This window comes from Topomyia yanbarensis, chromosome 3, assembly GCF_030247195.1.
Source record: "Topomyia yanbarensis strain Yona2022 chromosome 3, ASM3024719v1, whole genome shotgun sequence".
Classification (NCBI taxonomy): Eukaryota; Metazoa; Arthropoda; class Insecta; order Diptera; family Culicidae; genus Topomyia; species Topomyia yanbarensis.
This window is the reverse complement of record NC_080672.1, coordinates 345,022,584-345,045,254: the sequence shown is the minus strand read 5'-3', so window position 1 is coordinate 345,045,254 and position 22,671 is coordinate 345,022,584. Positions and strand designations below refer to the sequence as shown.

At 39.7% G+C, this 22,671-nt stretch overlaps 1 protein-coding gene across 2 annotated transcripts in view; it reads left to right on the top strand.

Annotated features, from left to right (window-relative positions):
* The window catches only part of LOC131690757 (uncharacterized), a 752,331-nt gene that overhangs the window by 594,169 nt on the left and 135,491 nt on the right, over positions 1-22,671 (top strand). For both annotated transcript variants that reach the window (XM_058976735.1, XM_058976736.1), the window contains one exon: positions 10,795-10,925. In XM_058976735.1, coding sequence (XP_058832718.1) covers positions 10,809-10,925 — 117 coding nt within the window. In that variant the 5' untranslated portion in view covers positions 10,795-10,808. The remainder of the gene's footprint in view (positions 1-10,794; positions 10,926-22,671) is intronic.

The following is a 22,671-nucleotide window of genomic DNA, read 5'->3' as shown; positions in this document are numbered from 1 at the left end:
ACTTAGTAGGGTTCCTTGGACATCACCTGCACGTTATTTGCGACAAAATACTTTATGGTATTTTGTTCTTCATGGCAGGATGCCAAATCCAGCCAAAACAACATAAAACAATCGTGATTCAACTGGAAAGGCAGTATATGTTTTAGCAGATATTCGTACACGACAATTTGAACAAAGTCTATTTTATATGTGAGTGTGATTCGTTGATTTATAGAGCGCGTTGCACTGATCTCAAATTGAGTGCGAATAACTCCATGTTCAAGCATTGCGTTTAGGCATAAAATTGTGAGCGCAATGTTTTGGGTGTAGTGGTTCAAGTTATATGAACCATATTGAAAGTTCTCTACCAGCAACCATGCACTCTCAGTCTCTCAACTGTTCTCTCATCTTGCTCAGTACAGAAGTTAAATATCGTTACGCTGCTATAGCAGAGCATGCAATCAATTTTATCTGTGCCTCGGATAAAAAAGCAAAACTCGATTCCTTCTACCTATTGTGGCAAAGCAGGTTTATTCCCCGAGGCGTCCAAACTGCGTTTATGTTGAAGTTAATTCTGTACAATCCCACCATCTACGTCATGAGATACTAATTGCGTTCAAAAACATTAGGCAAGCAGAATCTTTTACTTCGCAGAACAACCCGAAACACGTCAGTGAATGTAATGAAATTTTATACAGATTCCTAGCATAAAAAGACAATAACACTATTGAAATAAAGCTACATGACCTGACACCGCGTACTAATGGTAGCATTACCAATCAATACATGTCAAAATATGAAGAAGTGCCACTGTTAGGGAAAATACATTAAGGAACTTCATCTCAGGTCATCGCAACGACATTTGTGTGGTGAGAATGCGTCCGACAAATCATATTCCTTCCTACCTGAACATCCAATCGAAATCAGTCTAAAGTATTACAATTACTCAGAGAACATCGGTCACGTACCCAGAGCAGATTCATACGTGCCTATTCTGTGATCAGCCGCTACACCACGAAAAACTTTCGCAAAAGCTGCTGAAAAAATTCCATCGATTACGCACCAAGAACGGTATACAGTTTCCGTATGCTAAACCATAACCGGTTGTTAACCCTTTCATGTCCAACTTTTTCTAGTGCAGTTGGGGTTTCAAAACTAATTTTTCTTGAAAACGGTGGGATCAAAAAACACGATAAGTCTTTTTTCATATAGATAGGTGCTTCCCTTGCAGTGCTAGAAGCTGCTCAATTTTTACATTCGAATGCTCAGTACAATTCCCCTAGAACCTTTACAATAGTCCAATTGCGTGTAAAACGTAGTTAGAGACAGTCTAAATTGATAAGTTTTATCAGTTTTCATTGATGTTGCAACATATCGAAGATATATGAAAAACCATTTTGCGTCGTCAAAGTAAACTGTCTCTGGCAGCACTGCTCCATCGGAATCCAATCAGACTAATTGCAATAACTTCAGATTTAGAGCTGATCCTTGTAACTGTTAGTACTCAAATGAAAGGCAATAGTCACATTTATTAGCCATACTTATTTCCGTGAGCAAATCTTGCCTCAATCAAAAGTTATAGCCGTTTAAAAACGTTATTGTCCACAAACAACTTGGGCCTGAAGGGGTTAAACCAACGACTGCAGATCGGGCAGTAAAAAACACTAATTCAACAACGGTTACAGCAAATGCCTCCAAACCAACACCACCGATAAAAGAATCATATGCCGATGAAGACGGAATTACAACAGCGACCCATAAATCCCAGAAATAAATCAAAACATCCAACCATGAGCAACATGAATACAGTACCTATGACAGCATGGAAAGGAACGAAATCGCGATAGAAGGCGAACCGAATGACCCCCAAGTTGCGACTAAAGTTTCACTGCTAAGGAAAGCTAAGATCTCAACACGCAGCAGCAAGTTGCCTCAACAACACTCGATGTACAGGCATTTTGAAAGTTAATTTTTATTTTTACAAATTGTAAAAATCATAAAAGACCCACGGCTCAGTTATGCTAAGCCAATGAGTCGTGGCAAATAAGCAAAAGATTTTTTTTGTAATACTTGAAAGGCAGCCAGTTTGTATTTTAAATGTAATAAATGCCTCTTTCACAACTCTGCGATCGACTCCAATGATGTCGACGGAGTACGCGGAGCATATCAGCAGGTGGGATATCGTAATGATAGTACCATCCATTTGCACCAGATTTTCGTATCTCACCTTCGAGCGCTATCCCGATCAGAATGAAATAACAAGATTATAACAGAATACAATTTTTGTAGCATATTGTGTTATAAATTAGATCTCGTTAGTAGTTAAAATAACAGAAATTTATAAAAAGTAGCAATGTGAGATATAGTTTTGAAATATTTCTGTTATGTGTTTCTGATCGGGATATTGAACAATAAGTCTGGTAAAATATCGCCTAAAATATTTTGTGTGGCAGTGTAATTTAGCTAAAAAAATTACACTTATTATATTTTTTGAGAAAATAATAAAGTATACTGATTGGCAAGCTACTAGCACTACACTGATAGCTATGAAATTATGTTGTGCGCTTTCTGGGAAATATAGTTAGTAGCAAATAATCTTAATCTGTCAAATGGCGACGTTTGGCATTTTTGAGGAATAATTGAAAAATCTGTATCTTTCGTAAAGTGGCAATATATTTTTCAGTTTTCTCGATACAAAGCTATAGCTATTTTAAGCAAAACTAAAATTTTGCAGTAAGAGTAATCATTATTTACTGAGAAATCAACAACAACTGTACAATTAGCATCAACTGTACAACAAACGATGCCTACTCACTTTATTTATAATCCACGAAGATGTGAACAACAAGGTAAATATTCCACGAAGATTCAAATAAAGATACAAACAGCAAGGAAATTCCCGGTATATAAGCTTAAATCTGCTGTTCGTTCATAGATGGCGTTAGTGAGCCTATTTAGCTACCGTAGAAACGTCATACTTTTTGTGTGAGTTCGACACTTGTTTACATCAATCACTGTACATCATCAGATATTTCATATATCAACTTACATCTTCCCATGCGTAATCATGTCTTATTTTGTGTCACAAAAAGAGCATATGCTGGGAGCTCTACTTTTTTTTTATCTAATTTGAAGAAATCGTCTGCCTAATCGCATCGAATGCTTGTGGAGGCATATAGTGACACAGCTTACTCGGAAAATTAAAAAATAATAATAAAATATATATTAAAAAATCCAGTCAACGCTCACCGCTACCACCAACAACTGCGCCGTGCTTTGCGTGAAAAAGAGCCAGGTTATGAACAAAGACATGGGAAGCCCCCATCGCACAAGTCAAAAACGGTCCAAAACTACATGGAGACACTGAACTGGGAGATGCTACCTCATCCCGCTTATTCACCAGATCTGGCGCCTTCCGATTATCATCTATTTTCATCGATGGGCAATGCACTCGGAGAACAGCACTTCGATTCGTACGAAGACGTTCGAAAATGGCTTGATGAGTGGTTTGTCTCGAAAGGCGAAACATGCTTTTGACGTGGTATATACACATTTTCCGAGAGATGAGAAAAATGAATAGCTAGCGAGGGCAAATACTTTGAACAAATTATTTTTTACTTTCCTTATAATAATGCGTTTGTTTGACAAAAAGGTGAATTTTAGCTTATACACCTGGTATATCCACAACCGTAACTCATAAGACAAAAGAACACCTGAATAGAGCAATTGACCGAAAGCCACACAATCAACGAATTGACGTAGACTACGGAACAAAAGTAAATTCAGGCGCTATTGGACAATAGGATAGCATAGTTAGGAAGATAGGATAGTTAGGAGCGTCTGATTAGCTTACGGCGTGGCTACCCTACTATCTTACGCACAGAACGCTTTGTATGAAACTAGACTTTTGTAAATCGGCTCCATTCACCAATAGATCGGGTGTACCGCAGGGCAGCACTCTGGACCCCCTGCTTTTCTCACTTTTTAATGATGTAGTTGTAGTGCTAGGTACCGGGTGCAAGTTTATATTTGCCGATGACCTTAAGCTGAATTTAGTCATCCAGTCAGTCGATAACTACCGCCGACTGCAAGCACTTTGGATCGCTTGGTAAAATGTTGTCGAATGAATCAGCTTGCTGTAAACATTGCCAAATGCTCCGAAATGACGATCCGTAAATCCTTAAATTTTCACATGACCAACATAATTGCAAAATCAAATCAGCGGTTGGGATTCATTTCGAAGATTTCACGGCATTTTACGGATCCGTACTGTTTAAAATCTCAATACTGCGCATTGGTCAGATCAATCGCCGAGTTCGTCTCGCTGGATTGAAAGTCGCCTCACCGAACTTGGTGCACCGAGAGTGCAGAAAAGGTTCATATACTTAGCTCTTAGGAACCTGCCTAGGCATGACCCGCAAAATTTACCACCGGATTGTGACAAATACCAGCTGCTCAATCTGGAGACCTTCGAATGTCGTCATAGTATCCAGTAATATATTACTTTGATGAAAATTTTAAATGGGAATGAAAGGCGCCAGAATTGCTGTCCCGCTTAGATTTCCGAGTAGCGAAAAGAACGCGAGATACATCATCTTTTGGATTCCATGAATTTGAACCTTTTCTCGTGCTGACAGTGCCTTTAAGTTTGGTGACTCCTCAAAAATATTTGCAAGCAGAATAAAAAAAATTGTGGTTACTGTGATTATTATGTGCATGAACATGTAATTTTACTTCATTTTGTACATCTGACCTTACGAAAAATAAAATACTCAAGAAGCTTCAATATCGAAAAACAAAATCTCTGCGCTCACTGAAAAACTGTGTACTCTAAATCCAATAACCCAGCCACTGTTTTTTTATGTTTACACACAGAAAATGTAAAGGATCAGCGGATCAGTGAAGCACACATCTTGATTCGAATTAAGAAAAACACAAATCTCTTGAAGCAACATTTCAATGTTTCTAAGAAGTACCGTTAAACATTGGTGATTTTTCTCAATTCGTTTATTTGACGCGACTCTATGCATTAGCTTAACGGAGTTGTGTGTCCTTTACTTACTTACAAAGGATTAACAATAAAACAAGCAGTAAGGTTCACTTTCGTGCTTGTCTCTCTCGTCCATACTATCGTTACTGTTTCTACCTTGAAGATCGTTGAGAGCTTTGGTTTATTTGTTCGGTTTTAGAATTACTTTAATGAAATTATCGTCTTTGTTTCTGGTCTTCTCGTGGTTGTTTTGGTAGTTTTGTTTTAAGGCGCTGAATTATGACTCAGCTTTGGTATCCCCACACAGAGTTGTCCGTAGAGTTCAGATTGTATACAGTATTGGCACATGGGAAACTGATCGCCATAAGCGTGGCATGAGAATAGACAAATCCAAGTGGCAGAGTCACAAGGAAAGAATGGGGTGTTCCAACCGCATTCTCACTACTCAAACACCATTGCAAATGCCTAGGAAAAATTCTCCAATCCATTAATATCAACATCGGATGTTTCTGGAGACAGATCATATAGACGAAGCTTGGTTGCATTATCTTCAACGTATACGGGGATGTTTTCTAGTATTGTTGCAACATCGCAGGTTTGTATTTCCCTCCTCAAGGTTTAGGGGTTTGACGGTATTGCAAACATCATCAGGCATATTGCGTGCATCAACGCTAAAGAACAACTGCTTTAAGATGGTTATTGCATTACGCCTCGATAGTGGTGCATCGAGGAGACCGAGAGGGCTTATGCGCCTTTTTTATGTTCTATGCCTTTTTTATGGAAACGGGCTCTCTTCTACCATCTGTACCATACACTAAAAATTAAGCATCAGATTCACGGTTCACGCGCGATCGAACAAGAATACATGCTACATCATTATAAAATCGAAAGTAAACACGCGAAGTCATATACACGTGACAAACACGTTAATATACAAATGCTTGAGCCCTTCGCGACCATCCACGGCACCTACACCCGCGATCTCGTAACATCCCGGTGATAAAGTGAATGTCTCAGCTCCTATAAATTTTCAAACGCGGTCTAAAGCGTGAACATAAAAACTCCCGCGATCGCACGATCATGAATCGGTCACTTCTGGATGTTTCTATCCTTGATATCAGCAGACTAGGCCCATGCCTTCAATTGGACCAATTAAAAAAAGAAAGCTCCCATATCCACTGGACACCACGTTACATGGCGACATGACCGAGGACTCTAGTGATATGGGGTAACTTACTCCCTGTCAGAATGTGAATTGTACACCGAAAACTAACTATCAGAATGAAGGTCCGCGTGACCATCCAAGAACGCACGCGTATATAGGAATGGCCACACGGTTACAAAATCCAGTCTTGTACACGCGAAGTCACATGAACGCGAGCATACGTGACAAACGCGTTAACATACGAACGCTTAAGCCCTTCGCGATTAACAACGCATACCTACGCTCGCGATGGCGCAAACTTAACCCCGGTAATAAGGAGAACGTTTTAGCACTTACGAAGTTTCAAACGCTGTCTCAAACGCGAACCTACAAACATCCGTTTTCGCGCGCTCATGAATCGGTCACGTCCGGAAACTATTACTCTCTGTCCTAATAACTTAGGTCCATACATTCAGTAGGACCAATCGAAAAATAAAGCTCATATCCACTAGACAACACGTTCCATGGCGACATCGCCGGGAGCTCTAGTGATATGGAAGATCTCACTTTCTTTTAGTATCTGAGCCGTACACCAAAAATAAAGTATTAGATTCACGGTCGGCGCGCGATTATCCAAGAACACACGCGAATATGCGAAAGGCACACGGTTATAAAACAGAATTTATACACGCGAAGTTACATACACGTTAACACACGCGACATACAAACGCACATGCGATCGAACACGTTAACGTACAAATGTTCGAGCCCTTTGCGATGATACACAATAAATATCACATTCAGAATCACGTCCCGCTACAATTGGCCTAAAGCAGTGTTTTAGTGGGCGCCATTGCCTGTCTCGTCTGCAAATTGTAGTATGTTATTCTGACGGGGAGCCCTTCCGAGAACCTAGCTCTACAGCTCCAGTAGGACAACTCTAGAAAAGAAAGAAATCAGAAAATTTCGATTCATCCCTTTATTGCGTCAAGAAAATTCCCGAAAAAATGCCTATTTTGTCGAGCTCTACAGTGGTGTGACCCCCTAATGCTATGCAATCCAACCATCTACGTCATAAGATACTGATTACGTTTAAAAACATTAGGCAAGCACTTGCACTTCGATTTGTAATAGTTGATAATCAATCAGTCTTTATTTTGAATGCCTCTTCCACAACTCTGAGATCGACTCCAATGCATAGTGGTCCAAAATGTAAATTTAGCAGGAATTCAAACTTTTTGCTAAAACTAAACAACTTAGCCTTGCAATACGTTTAGGAAAGTTGTTGTTCTTTGCAAGACCTTTCTTGTCGCTTAAACAGAAGCTAGGGTTGTTCTAATTTTAGCAAGATTCAAAATTGGACTTGTTATCGGTTCGAAATAGCGTTTGACTGTCTTCGATGAAGTTGTAGAATAACAAAATTCAGAAAAAATTGCTGAAGACACGCAAACTCTATCATTTATGCTCTGCATTTCACGAGAAAACTAAATGTAAGAATCAGGGTGTTTCTTAAAAAAACGATTTTGTTTCTATAGCTTTGGAGGTTTTTATTTTACACTCAAGTTTCCTATTGGACTACTTGAACATTATTTTAGAGTGAATAATTTGTTTTTGTACACCAACTACTAAACTTTTTTTCGTTTCAAGGTTATGAGAATTTTAACATAAAAAATATAACTTTTTCAAATAGCAATATCTTCGATTAGAGCACCTAACATTAAATATCGCTGTTGTACCACAATAGATCTAAATACTGGTCGCAGTGGTTCGTCTCCAACAAAAAAAATCGCTGAATGAAATATTATACATTGTAGTATAGATCACCAAAACATGGCACAACGATATTGTGTATATCCGTTTATATTATAATATTTACTCAAAAAATAGTTTATTTTTAGTATAAAAGTATATAACTATCTAACAAATGAAGCTAGAGGTTCAGTGCACTGAGACAAACTATTCTCCTTCAAAATATCTGAAGCATTTCTAAGGACATTTTAATGAAAAAGCATAACTGCCAAAGTTTTTTGTGAATTTCTTGTAAAATGAAAAATAAGTTCCAGTATCTGCGGCGCAGTTTCTTAAAATTCGATTTTCTTCAATTTTCTGGAAGGCTGCGAAACGCTGTCTCAAACCATTTAAAAGTTAATTTTCCGATTTTTATAATTTCAGAACCTACGATATATATAAAACATTAGCAAAGCTTTACAAGGTTTGATCATGTAAACAAAACTATATCTTTTATTTATGTTTTTAACGACATTCAATTAGCAAGGGACTGGAAAATGAAGTATATTTTTAATAAGAGCCATAGTACTCAAGGGAGAGCAAGGGGTTGAAGGAAGAAAGTTTTAGAAAAGCGTGGAAAGGGTCATATGAGCAAGCTTAGAGCTTACCGGTGACTTAGCCCTTTGTCTGCTACCGTAGGAGTCAAGATCTTTTGGCATTATAAATGCGAATTACCTGAGTCAGTTTTTTACTTATTCACTATAAATGTAAAAGATCAACGGCTTCGTTAAGCCTATATCGTGTCTCGTGTTGAATAAACGAGTTTAACATTGGTCATTTTTTTCTCCCAATTCGTTTATTGGACACATTTACTTTACTTATTTACAAAGGATAAACAATAAAACATGCCCTAAGAGTTGCGCGTTTCACTTTCTTGGTTGTCGCTTTCGTTCATACTATCGTTACTGCTGCCGTCTTCAAGATTACTGAATGCTGTGATTAATTTCTTCGGTTTGCGCCTTTGGTTAGTGGAATCATCTTATTTGTTCATGTTCGTCTAGTGGTGTTGTTGGTAGTTTTGATGCGCTGAATAATGAGTTTATTTGGGTACCCCCACGTAAGGTTTCTGGTAGAGTGCAGATTGTATACAGTATTAAAACGTGGGAGAATGATCGCCATAAGCGTGGTCTGAGAATAGGCAGATCCAGGTGGCAGGGTCACAAGCAAGGAATGGAATGTTCCAATTGTATTCTTACTACTAAAACTCCGTTGAAAATTCCTGGGAAAAAATCTTCAATCCATTAATATTGACATGTTTTTGGAGACAGATGATGCAGACGAATCTCGTCTTCATTATCTTCAACGTGCACGTACTTTAAACAAAAGTGTCCATAACCTTTCATATATGGTGAAATTGCATTGTATAAACTTCATAAATGTACTTTTTGTATATTCTAACGGCATTCGATCCAGTCCTTTGGAAGATATGAATGATTTATTTGGGAACTATCTAGGTAGAATAAGGGTTTGAAGGAAGGAAGTATAAGAAGGCGTGAAATAGATTTATATGAACAAACTTAAAGTTTCTCGGTGACCTGACCCTTCGTCACCTACGGCAGGAGTTAAAAAAATAAAAATACACGCATTGTGTGAACAATGCAGTTTAAGTTTTAAATTGAAAATATAGCATATTTGGCAACACTGTAACCAAAAATAACTATTTTTTCTAGATTTCCTGACTCATTTCCTTCAAAATGCATCTAACAGATTGTTTATAGATAATTGGTGAATTTTTTCTATGGTAAATTTTCCATGGACGATTATGACACGCCATACAAATTTTGTCATCAATACACACCTATGACACGTGTGAGTGCGACTTTTGTTTACATTTATAGCAAAAACTCGCAACATAGTCAACCGATCTTCGTAATATTTGAGAGATTAATACAGAATAGATAGAAGCATCAATTGTTTTCTTTGAATTCTTTATACGATTTATAAGTTTTAAGCTATTTATAAGCTATCTCAAACTTTAAAAATCGTTTTTATCGGAATATGCTAAATGGCGCTTGTCATAAGGTAGCACAACAGCGACGATCTGTCACTAAAATGTGGATACAATTTTTACTCCCAATTCAAATTTCTGACAACGTTCCTGTTTTCAATCTATATCAATCTATATATTGAGTATTTTCATAATGTAAGTTTCAAATTACATTTGTTTGGATGGTAGTATCAGGAGATCAGTCTAGTTGCAACTTAAACGATGTGTCATGTGTTGTCTGATCCTAGTCACTTAATAAGACTACTTTTACTGATCGCATATTTCAGGTTGTTAATGTTATTATCTAACAAACGGTAATATGATTGCTTCTACTAAAACCCATCTGGAAGTGCCTGAACAAGCACTGAAAATCGTGTTACTCAAATATTTCTGCCCCTTCTAATTGCGCATAAGTGACTCTGTTTATGAATCCGTTCGTTTCTGACTTCTCCTTACAGCGGTAATCTGAACATTGTTGGATAACAATTAAGCCGAATTTACACCTAACCGATCCGTTTCAGTGCCGGTTCAGTTCCGTGCACGGACGCCAATATTCTTTCATACACATCAAATGCAAGCATTCACACTTGTCCGGCACGGCACCGTCCCGGACAAGTGTGAATGCTTGCATTTGAAGTGTATGAAAGAATATTGGCGTCCGTGCACGGAACTGAACCGGCACTGAAACGGATCGGCTAGGTGTAAATTCGGCTTTAATTTTATCTGGTCTGTTGAAACATAAAGCATCCACAGTTACCAAAATATTCCTGGTACTGATTATGATTATATATGTATGTATAATACACATTGTATATCATCATCATCATCATTCTCAAAAAATAGAAAGAGAAGCATCCTAAACAAAGAATTTTCATTAATTTGCTTTCTTCTCTCATCTCCTTGCAGAATGATTCCGCCTGATGGCGAAAGTTAGCCATCTTCCAATGAGACGCTACCAAACGGATCACCATCAGCCGAGCACCGGGACCAATGTAGACGCCATCAATTTCTATCCACCGGCTAACGCCAGTCATCGGGTAAGTGTTAGCTCTGTCGAAAATCCGGTTCGAAAGCGCCAAACCGCGAGAATTCCGAGCATAGCTAGGAAAGCAAAATGAAGGAAAGAATTTGTTTTCAGTTTATTGTACCGAGTATTAAATACCGGCGAGATTGTGGTCATCCGATTTGCGACGGTGGTATTAATTTAGTTTTCAATTTATATTCGAGAATGAACTCTATTCTACGGCACAGACTTTATCGACTTTCTAGACTGTTGCTTTGCGGCTTAAAACCAAATTCATCTGTTTCTTTTTATTCTACTTGGATCATTTTCACTACTGTTTGTATACAGACAACTGCATTAATTAACACGGATTGGGTTTCTAAAACTATTTCTGCAATTGCATTCTGAGTTGAGAATAAGCCACAGGTTCTTGTTGCAGAAATAATTAAGCTACCAGAAAATATCTTATAGTATTTTGATTGAATTTGTTCTCGAGACAATATTGACAAACGTTTTCATTTGGCTTCTGTTCTAGGCTTAGAAGGCAGTTCCTACATTGGAAAATGACGCCTAATGAACAAACACTAGTCGCAAATGACAAACGTATCACCGAATGTTCATCGTACAGTTCAAACACGTCTTTTTTCCAATCTTTTATTTTTATGTGCTCAGTGTGGATTCAAAAGAAGGCACGTGATTGCCTCCCCTTACAAATAGAAGCTACTGGGAAGTGCGCCTACAAGACGAAACATAACAATCAATCCCAGTACAGATGGATCTACTTCGTTTCAAACAAATAGCAACAAAACGGAAGCATCGCTCCCGGGTCTAGCAGCGAAAGAGGGGGGGAGGGGTGTTTGGGGTGTTGCCTTTCGGTACCAACTTTTGAGAAATAAGCTCAACAGATTGCGAAAAAATACGTGCGGTGCCGGAGATAAATGGAGCCCATCATTCGTCCCGCAAAGCTGTGCCAGCGAAAGCGATTTTCAACCCGTCCAAAGCAACACCGAAAGTCATTTGTTCCTTGTGTGCTGTGGCGTCATGATTTTTTTCGCTCTCTCTCTGAAATGCTAACAAGGCGATGCTAGTGAAAAAAATCGGATTTTGGGTGCCAGGAAAAGAGGGTAGGCATTGCCTTATTCTGAGATGGGATACTTGGTTTGATATTTCCTTGCAGCAGCAGATGCTGAGCTTGCACAAGAATGCAGCAACTTTTGGGGTGTGTATTTTTTGATAAAGATAAGTTTACTTCTTCCAAGTATTTTGTGATGAGATTGAATTTTTTTACCAACTACTAGTTTCAGTAAATTGGATATTGGATGTTTCGAAGCTAAATAAACGCCCGTTCTATTGTCGCAAAAAGTGGTTTCTAAAAATGCTTTCATGTTGCTTCAACAAGACTCCGAGATATAATGTTAGAAGTAAATTAAAAAAGTTGGGCCCATTTTTTTTTTATTTTGTGAAAACATTTATGAATATATTGAGAAAATTGTGAAAAAAATGAAGTTTGAAACTCGAGGTACTTTTTTTTTATTCAATTTGTTTATTTGAAAAGGCAGGTTTGCGTTAGCTTAAAGGTGCCAATATGGTTTGTTTTACATTTCAAATTACTTAAAACTAGGGGATTACATAATGATTTTTTAACCCTTTCATGCCCAACTTTTTTCTAGTGCATTTAGGATTTCAAAACTATTTTTCCTTGAAAACCCGGCGAAACACAAAAAGCCATTTTCATAAAGATACACCCCCCAAGAAACACAAAAAGCCATTTTCATAAAGATAGGTGCTTCCCTCGCAGTGCTAGAAGCTGCTCAATTTTTACCTTCCAATGCTCAATACAATTCTTCTAGAATATTTACAATAATCCAATTGCGTGGAAAACGCAGCCAAACCTACTTTAAATTGAAAAGTTTTATCAGTTTTTAATAATATTGCGCCATAACTAAGATATATGAAAAATTCATTTTACGTTGTCAACTTAAACTGTCCCTGGCAGCACTGCTCCAATGGAATCCAATCAGACTAACTGCAATAACTTCAGTTCTAGAGCCGATCCTTATAACCGTTAGTACTCAAATGAAAGGCAATAGTCACATTTACAAGCCTTACTTGTTTTTGTGAGCAAATTTTGCCTCAATCAAAAGTTATAGCTGTTTAAAAACGTTGTTGTCCACAAACAACATGAGCATGAATGGGTTAAATTAAACTAAGGAGAATTTATAGCTATACATGTACACAAGGGGGTAATATAATTGTCGTAAAATTAGGGGGGTCATTTAGTTTTTATGGCAATATGGTTTGACATTTTTAGCAGGGAGATTTTTGAAGCAAATAATTTTTAACTAAGGGGGACAATTTTTATAACTATCTTAAAACTACGAATAACTAGAGGTCATGATTTAATTTTATAAAGATTCAGGGAGATTAATCAAAGTTATTTTTTGTGGTAGTAGAGTTGGGCATTTTCAATGAGACTATATAATATAATAGTTAGAACTAGAAGAGACAGAAGGGGGGGGGGGGTAAGGGGTGATACTTCTGGGTATAAGAGTCAGGGGAGGGAAGGTGGACAAAGATGGCAGGGAAGAAAGTTATTAACTTTCAGTTTCAGGCATCGGGAGATCAACGGCATAAGATGTAGCCTCGGATGGCCTTCATCAAGAGGAATTATGTACAGGGAGTCCGGGTGTTCTTCCTCGAGTCGGCAGGAGTTCCTCCAGATGGCTCAGATGCAAATCGGAAAGAGTTCGAGTTGCGCATGTGATGTTCGTACTGTAGGTCCCGTTTTTTTGTTGGCTCATTCGATAGATTTTTTGTGTCGCCTTGGAGTCCCGTCAAACCTTCGTGGGTGTATGGTACAGGTGGAAGAGAGCGTTTCTGAGAATGATAGGAAATAAGAAGGGGCAGTTAAATTTTTAAATTAATGGTTTTTACGAAGATGTATATAAGGGACATATAGAGGACATCGCGGCTTGCCAGCACATCTCGAACCGGGACGTTGGGTGGTCTTCCTCGGACCCGGATGGTGTCCATAAGCCGAGACCTAGCGAAACTGTACTCGGTGCATGCCCAGACAATGTGCTCGATATCGTGATAGCCGTCGCCACAAGCGCAGATACCACTTTCCACGAGCCCAATACGCCGGAGATGTTCATCCAGTGTATAATGGTTTGCCATGAGTCGGGACATCACACGAATGAAGTCACGACCCACATCCATCCCCTTGAACCATGGTTTCGTCGATACCTTAAGGACTATCGAATGTAGCCACCTTCCTAGCTCCCCATTGCTCCACGAGGTTTGCCAACTTTCGAGGGTTCTCTGATGAGTAATACTGAAAAATTCGTGGAAGCAAATTGGTCTTTCAAAAACGTCACCTTCAAGGGCACCCACCTTAGCTAAGGAGTCCGCCTTCTCATTGCCCGGAATGAAGCAATGAGAAGAGACCCACACTTAGGTAATCTGGAAAGATTTATCAGATAAAGCACTTAGTAGCTCCCGTATTTTCCCCAAAAAATACGAGGAGTGCTTTCCATGTTTCATCGAGCGAATAGCGTCGATAGAACTCAGACTATCCGAGACGATGAAGTAATGGTCTGCGGGTAATGTGTCAATGACTCCAAGAATATACTGAATAGCAGCTAGTTCTGCAGCGTAAACTGAAGCGGGGTCACTGAGTTTGTAGGAGGCGGTGAACTTTTGATTGAAAATACCGAAGCCAGTGGACCCTTCGAGGTTTGATCCGTCAGTATAAAACATCTTAGAACAGTCGACTTCTCGGAATTTATTATAAAAAATGTTTGGAACCACTTGTGGGCGTATGTGGTCCGGAATTCCACTAATCTCGTCTTTCATGGATGTGTCGAATAAAACAGTAGATTCAGAAGTATTTATGAAACGCACACGGTTGGGATAGTAAGAAGAAGGATTAATATTTTGCGCCAAGGTACAGGGACATAAAACGGGTCTGAGAATTGAGCTCAACAAGCCTTTCGAAATTTTCAATCACCACCGGGTTCAAGATATCGCATCGAATGAGCAATCGATATGAGAGTTCCCAAAATCGATTTTTCAACTGGAGAACGTCCGACAGAACTTCGAGACTCATCGTATGGGTCGACTGCATGCACCCTAAGGCGATACGCAAACAACGATACTGAATTCTTTCGAGTTTGATTAAATGTATGTTCGCGGCGGAGCGAAAGCAGAAGCATCCGTATTCCATTACCGACAGTATCGTTGTTTGATACAACCTAATTAAGTCTCCTGGGTGGGCACCCCACCATGTTCCATGTTATTGTTCGAAGAAAGTTGATCCTTTGCTTACTTTTCTGTTTCAGATACCGAATATGGCATCCCCAAGTACCTTTCGAGTCGAACCAGACCCCTAGATATTTTACTGTGAAGACCTGAGCTATAGTTTGACCCATTAATAGAAGCTATAGTTGTGCTGGTTCACGCTTCCTAGAAAATACAACTAGCTCAGTTTTCTCCGTGGAGAATTCGATACCCAGCTTAATAGCTCATGCAGACAAATTGTCCAAGGTATTCTGTAATGGTCCTTGTAGATCGACAGCTTTAAGTCCCGTAACAGACACCACGCCATCGTCTGCAAGTTGCCTTAACGTGCAGGAATTGTCAAGACATTCATCAATGTCGTTGACATAGAAATTGTATAAAAGGGGGTTTAGACATGAGCCCTGGGGAGGGCCCATGTAGCTAAATCGTTATGTCGATAAGTCACCATGCGAAAAATGCATGTGCTTTTCCGACAACAAGTTTAGTAAAAAGTTGTTTAAAGTCGCTGAAAGACCATGCTGGTGCAGCTTCTCTGAAAGAATGTTGATCGAAACTGAATCAAAAGCCCCCTTAATATCTAGGAACACTGATGCCATCTGCTCTTTGCTAGCATAGGCCATTTGAATTTCAGTTGAGAACAACGCAAGACAATCGTTCGTCCCTTTGCCTTTGCGAAAGCCAAATTGTGTATCTGTGACAGTAAACCATTTGCTTCGACCCAATTGTCGAGGCGGAATAGGATCATTTTCTCGAACAACTTCTGGATACAGGACAGCATTGCGATCGGACGATACGAATTGTGGTCGGAGGCTGGTTTTCCTGGTGTTTGGGTGGCGATGACCTTCACTTGCCTCCAATCGTGTGGGGTAATGTTAGCCTCAAGAAATTATTATTGTTATTAAATAAGTTCAACAAGCGTCTCTTGGCAGAGTCTGGCAGATTCTTCAACAAGTTGAATTCGATTCTGTCTGGCCCTGGAGCTTTATTGTTACACGACAAGAGAGCAAGTGAGAACTCCACCATCGAAAAAGGTGTTTCGTTCGCGTTATCGTGAGGGGACGCGGCGCGGTAGATCTTCTGTGCCGGGGCGGAATCCGGACAAACCTTCTTGGCGAAATCGAATATCGAACGGTTTGAATATTCCACGCTCTCATTAGTACTGTTTTGGTTTCGCATACGTCGGGCTGTTCCCCAAAGAGTGCTCATCGATGTTTCTCTCGTTAATTCGTCGACGAACCGGCGCCAATAACCGCGTTTCTTGGCTTTCATCAAACTCTTCATTCGCTTGTCTAACGTCGCGTACTGTCGAAAACTAGCGGGTTACCCGTCGTTCCGGAAGGTCTTAAACGCGGCGGCCTTCTCCGCGTACACGTCTGAGCACTCTTTATCCCACCAGGGATTGGGAAGACGTTTTTGTATGTTCACGCCGGGTACTGGCTTAGTCTGAGCTTGATTCGCACTGTCGAGAATCAAGCCAGCCAAAAAGCTGTACACTTCCTCCGGAGGAAGTTCTTGGGTAGATAGCTCTTCCAATCGATATTTCGTGTGAGGTAATACGAAATATTGATTGATTCCAATGGTCTTGAGCTGTTGGTGATCGAGACTACGATCGGCAGATGGTCGCTACCGTGGGGATCAGGGATTACCTTCCATGCGCAATCTAACTGTAGCGAGGTCGAGCAAAGGGATAAATCTAATGCACTTGGGCGCGCTGGTGGGAGAAGGATCCGTGTCATTTCACCCGTGTTTATAATTGTCATATTGAAGTTGTCCCAAATATTGTGAATTAAAGTAGAACGGTTATCATCATAAAGGCAACCCCATTCCGTACCGTGAGAGTTAAGGTCTCCTAAAACAAGTCGCGGTGCAGGCAGGGATTCTATGATGTGATGTAGCCGGCGGTGCCCAATCGCGGTGTTGGGGGGAATATATATGGAAGCTATGCAAAGACGTTTGCCTTTGATTGTTACATGAAAAGCGACAATTTCAATCCCTGGTATTGAGGGAAGGTTAATTCTGTAGAAGGAATAGCACTACAGCTGGAATATACACGTTATAATCCCGCGTAAAGTGCTCACAGTAAGCAATATCGTTTGCCTGCTTTGAGTTGGCCAGCAACACCCTTATCTTGTCCGAGCGGACCTTTGAAATTTCGGTCACAGCCGAGAACCGTTTTGTCAGGTCTTTAGAAATCTGAAAAAAATTCAGTGATTTAGTCTTGGGCCGAAAGAAGACCACAAATGGACCAGTTGAGAGTTGTGGATAGCATTTTGGCCGGTGAGGAGCGTTAGAAGTTGAACCCGATTCAACTTCCATTTGACTATCCGGAGAGGGAACCATAGAAAACGTCAATGCACGGGGTCAGCGCCCGCGCAGACGGAAGAAAGCAATAAATGTGTTACAAAAGACAAAAACCACTTAGCTTTAAACTGGTGTCCAACGACGAACCGATCCAGCTTATATAGCTGGCTATTGTTTAATCCTCATACGCGAACAAAAGACTGAGGACCGAACCGAACTGGCAAGATAACCTTGAATGCAGATTAGCACTATTCTTTGTCGTTATACGCAGCACGGACTAGAAAAAAATAACTTCTGTCTCGATGGAGAGCTCGAAAACGAATGATTGGCGAAACTTTATTTTTGCGCTCATGGTTTCAGTTTATCCCCGCGTAGTATGGGAAAATTGTTGATTTTTACAAAATAATTCCTCCAGGAATCTCCCATTACCTCCTAAAAATAAATAGATATGTGGTTTTAGTAGGAAATTGACCAGTGAAACAATGTCTCGAAGACTACGAAATGATCTGACGCTTATGAAAAAGTTATTAAGCAGAAACTGATTGATGCTTTGACGATTGATAAAAAAAATCTATTTTCGTAGCATAACTGCTGCTGACGGTCGAATTATATACAAATTTTTAAACTTTCTCTCATTGTGGACAAAAGAAGTCTCATTTTATTCCTAAAAACTATTGCGAAGTAACCAAAAAACTCAGATCATTGATTTGGACTTAATAAGAGAATGTCAAAGAACATAGCCTATGATTCGAAAGCCAACAGCAGTGGTGCTAGAAAAAATGAATATTTTATCAATTGTCAGACCATCAATCGGTTTCTGCTTAATAACTTTTTCCACAAGCGTCAGATCGTTTCACAGTCTTCGAAACATTGTTGCACTCGTCCATTTCCTACTAAAACCACATATTTATTTATTTTTAGAAGGTAATGGGAGACTCCTGGATGAATTATTTTGTGAAAATTTTTCCATATGAATTCCTATGTAAACTTTAAACCACGGGCGCAAAAATATAGTTTAACCGATCGAACTAAGCATTTGCACGATTGTTTTAGGACCCAAATGTAACTCAAAAAGTTTCTCGGAGCAGGAATCTAATTTTTGTCCCACCCTGGTGTACACTACACATATTTAATGCGATTATAGCATATATTCGTATAGTATTCTAAGTAATACAAGAAATACAAAATTTATAAATGCCTTAAAATTATTCAAACGGTCAGAACCAAGCAATTTTCACTACTAGCTAAACTATACCTGCTATCAAAATTATTGTATCACCTGCCTTCCCCTTGCACACCTTTTTTTTCTCCGATTCGAAATGAAACAAAACACCGGACAGGCTGGAAGCGTCTACTCGATTATCTTGTGCATTGCGATACCGGCAGAGGAATCCGGTGTTCTAGTATCGAACTACGCGATACGATATCCGTAGCGAGTGAAAGTGCCTCCCTGGATCTGAGCCCTTGAAAGAACCATTAAATTGCGCAACACCGACCGTTCTTTATTGCTAACTGAATATCGAGAATCTGTTTTGTCTTACACAAGATCCGACAACATGTAAATCTTCAATTCTTGACTTCGAATCGAATCGCAGAAAAATCGCCAAGCCAGCTAGGCGTGAGAACTACTCCAACAGAAGTCATTATCGGGAGCGCTCCCTCGTGCCGCGGGAACCGCTCCCTGGCAGGGACTTATCGCGACAAACCGGTCTGTCTGATGGTTATTGTTTTCTGTTTGAAATGCTATGCGGTATCGAAAAGTAATCCCGCAGGGCGGAAGAGCTGTAAGCGAAAGGAAGAAAATGGACGAAAATCCACAGTACAGATACGAGCAACAGCTTCCTGGTGTCCGTTTCCCACAAGCGAGCGAGATGTGGGTCCGGACGGGACGGATCTGCCCTACGAGGCGAAAGAATGGTGTAACGGAAAGGCGTCATGAACTGCCTTGCCGTGGATCTGTGTTTAAAGAATTCACGTTTTTTTGGTGCAGCTTTTATTCAAATGAGCAACCCGTGTTCCAGTTACCCGATCGACGTAACACCCGTAGGAACAAAAACGGACAAAATCGTCCGGAAGAAATGGAAAATCGGTACGCTTGGCGACTCGGCTGTATTGAAAGTTTCGCCGGATTTGAGCTCTTTTTTTTTCGATGTTTCATTTCACTTTTTTGCCCCGTTGTGTAGTCAGAACCCGCCATTCGATTCGAGCGCGTTCAGCGATGGACCGATGCATTGGGGGGGGGGAATGAAAAAGTGTTTTTCCATCTTTATGCTTTTGTATCTTCGGTCACTTATCAGAAGGGGTAAGGTGCAGTGAAGTGTTTTAGTGGGAGCTTTTGTTTCATCCCGGATGATTTGACGAGAATACGAGAAGAACAGCACAAAAAATGCGTATCCCCGATGCTGTCTGTATTACATTTCCGGGAATTATTCTTTTGTTGGATTAGGTTGGATGGTTAGGAAACAGTGAAACATGATTTTTGTAGTTTTTTTTGCTTCTGAAGACAAGGATTGAGATGTTTTGAAAAATTGTAAATCTAGCAAACTCATTCGTATGGTTCTATCGCAGCGATGTCAGATCTGCGGAAATGTCCATAGATCTACGTATTGGAACGTTTTCCACGTATCTACGTATCCGTAGATGAAATTTACGGATCCGTAGATATTTTATACTGAAATCTGCGGATTTATTGCAGCGATATTTTTGATGAAGATTATCAACAACGATCGATGGCAAAATTTGCTGGGTTGAGATTTTAACTACAACACAAGTTTTACACATTTCGTCATATATCGCAATCCTAGTCCAACAAAATTGAATCTCTAAGAAGAGGGTTAGGCGGCCATGTTTTATGGGTGTATACCAGCGATTGAATCTTCTTGTTACTATGATGAGGTCGTGGATAAAACAAACTCTCTTGTAGCTGCACTTCGAGTTATGCGTGCTTCCAGAGCAATCTCTTGTTGGAAAGCCGTGTCGTATCCGACAAGCTGAAATCTCGAAGTATTTGATTTAAGTAAAGAATATACCCACTGGGTACCTGCTACCATGTCGTAAGAGGCGACTAACAACAGGAAGCGTCCCTGAGTTGAGGTATTCTTCGTGACGAAGGCCGAGGTTGACTAAAGGAACTAACAAATTTAAGCCACGGACGGAGTATTATGGGCTTTATCCTTTCTCTGGATAGCGAATCTCTATGAAAATGGATGCTTATTTCTTCGCAGACCATGGGATTGCAATTATGTAATATCACGGAATCCTTACCAGCACCGCCCCTAGTTTCAAGAACTTTGCAACAATTTCAACATGACAATTTCAATAGTGACTGGCTCAAATGGCACGTTACCCATGTTGATCGGAGATTTGTACCTTGCCATGATTTGTCTATTATTCATTTCCCTGATGGGCAGGATTGCGGAAGTGGTAAGGTTAGGGATAAGGAAAATAACAACACAGATAATATAGATAATACGGAAGTATCCTTCACTCTCAAGGGAAAAAACATTTCTCGATGAGCGGATATATCAACACCCCCGAGAGAATATTGAGATAACAGAACGACAACGCATCCCAAGAGATATTGTCATTCAAATTCGTCTTAAACCGACGTAGGTTTATAAACTTTCGTCGTGACATTTCAAAGCCAGTTTCAGTTTATAACCGTTTTTCGCTAGAAATTTCAGAGCACAGTCGTCCATACTGCAAAAATACTGTTGTATTTTCTCTTTAAGCGACTTAGTTCTCAGGACTCCCTATCAAACTACCCATGAACCAGGGTTATGGAACTCTAGCCTCATCAAAATATCACTACTCTTCAAACATTGTTTGAAATTCCACAGAATGTAATGGAATACCTTATTCCAGTGAAGACTATTTGGTTCGACAACAAAACGGAAGTCCCCTGCCTTCTCTCTTATCTCCTCCAATTTCTATTTCAAGCAGGTACAGCTTTGTTTGTTATCCGGAGAGAATCAAACAATACCTTGTCTAGCCAAACTCATTGAAACTGGGGATGAATGAGTTAGGAGGGATTGAAAGGCGACATTCGTGAAGATCTTTTAACAGATCATCTTTCAGCGTAATCGAAAAATTACCTTTTTCCTACCTTGCTTGCACTCGATAAGTATTGAGACTCGAAGGCTATACAATAAGCATTGTTGAAGAGAGCACCTCTGCGGTTGTGCTTCTTTTCTTTGATTTTGATCAATTTTCTCCCTTTTTAAGGTATTAGAAGGAGCACGTTTCTCGCTACTACCATAATTGACACTTTATGTTGTGGGAAGTGACTCAATTTTCGATTCCCCGAAAATCCAGAAAGGATCTACACGCATTAATGGTTTAATCAATACTAGTGGGAATTTACAATCTAGCAAAGTCCACACAATTAAATACAATTTTTCTGCCATTTACTCAAAATTGAATTATCACACAGTAGAACCGCAAGATGTTGCTACATCTAGGAGTTCAAATGAGCAAATACGATGTACTTATGATCAGATAACAACGGTTCGAGCTCGTTGGGTACAAGCCAGTTTGCCAACTCATGCGTAATTCAGTCAGAGCAGAGAGTTATATCTAACACCTCTTCTCTGCCAGATCGTGCAAATGTCGGGTGATTTGCTACATTAAGTATGCGCAAATTTGTGCTGCTTAAACAGTCCATCAATTCGGTGCTTCTCAAATTGATATCTGAGCTGACATCCAATAATGTGGTTGGTATTTGCATCACTGCCGATTATGAGTGGAAACCAATTTCTGCCACAGTATGATACAACCCTTTTGAAATCATTCATTATACGGCGAATATGCCGAACAATAGACGTATTTCCTATTTATGTTATCAACAGTCACATTGACTGTGACAGCAAAAATATCACGAGTTTGAGGTTGGATAAAAGATATGCGTCTATAGCGCAATTCACAAGTTTACATGCACGAGGCATTCAGTGAGGATGTGTCATGCCACTTTGTTGAAATCTATGAAGACGGGGTTCTTGAACCTATGAAAGCTTTTGCTTCCTGCAAAAGGCGGGTTAGATTCATAGTTACTGTACGTTTATACTGAAGATTAATTTGGGTTACTCGAATCATGGTCGATCAGAGCATTGTACATTTCATAACCGGCACTTATTGTACAGCTACTAGAAGATACCAAACACGTTGGCTTATAATCACCTATA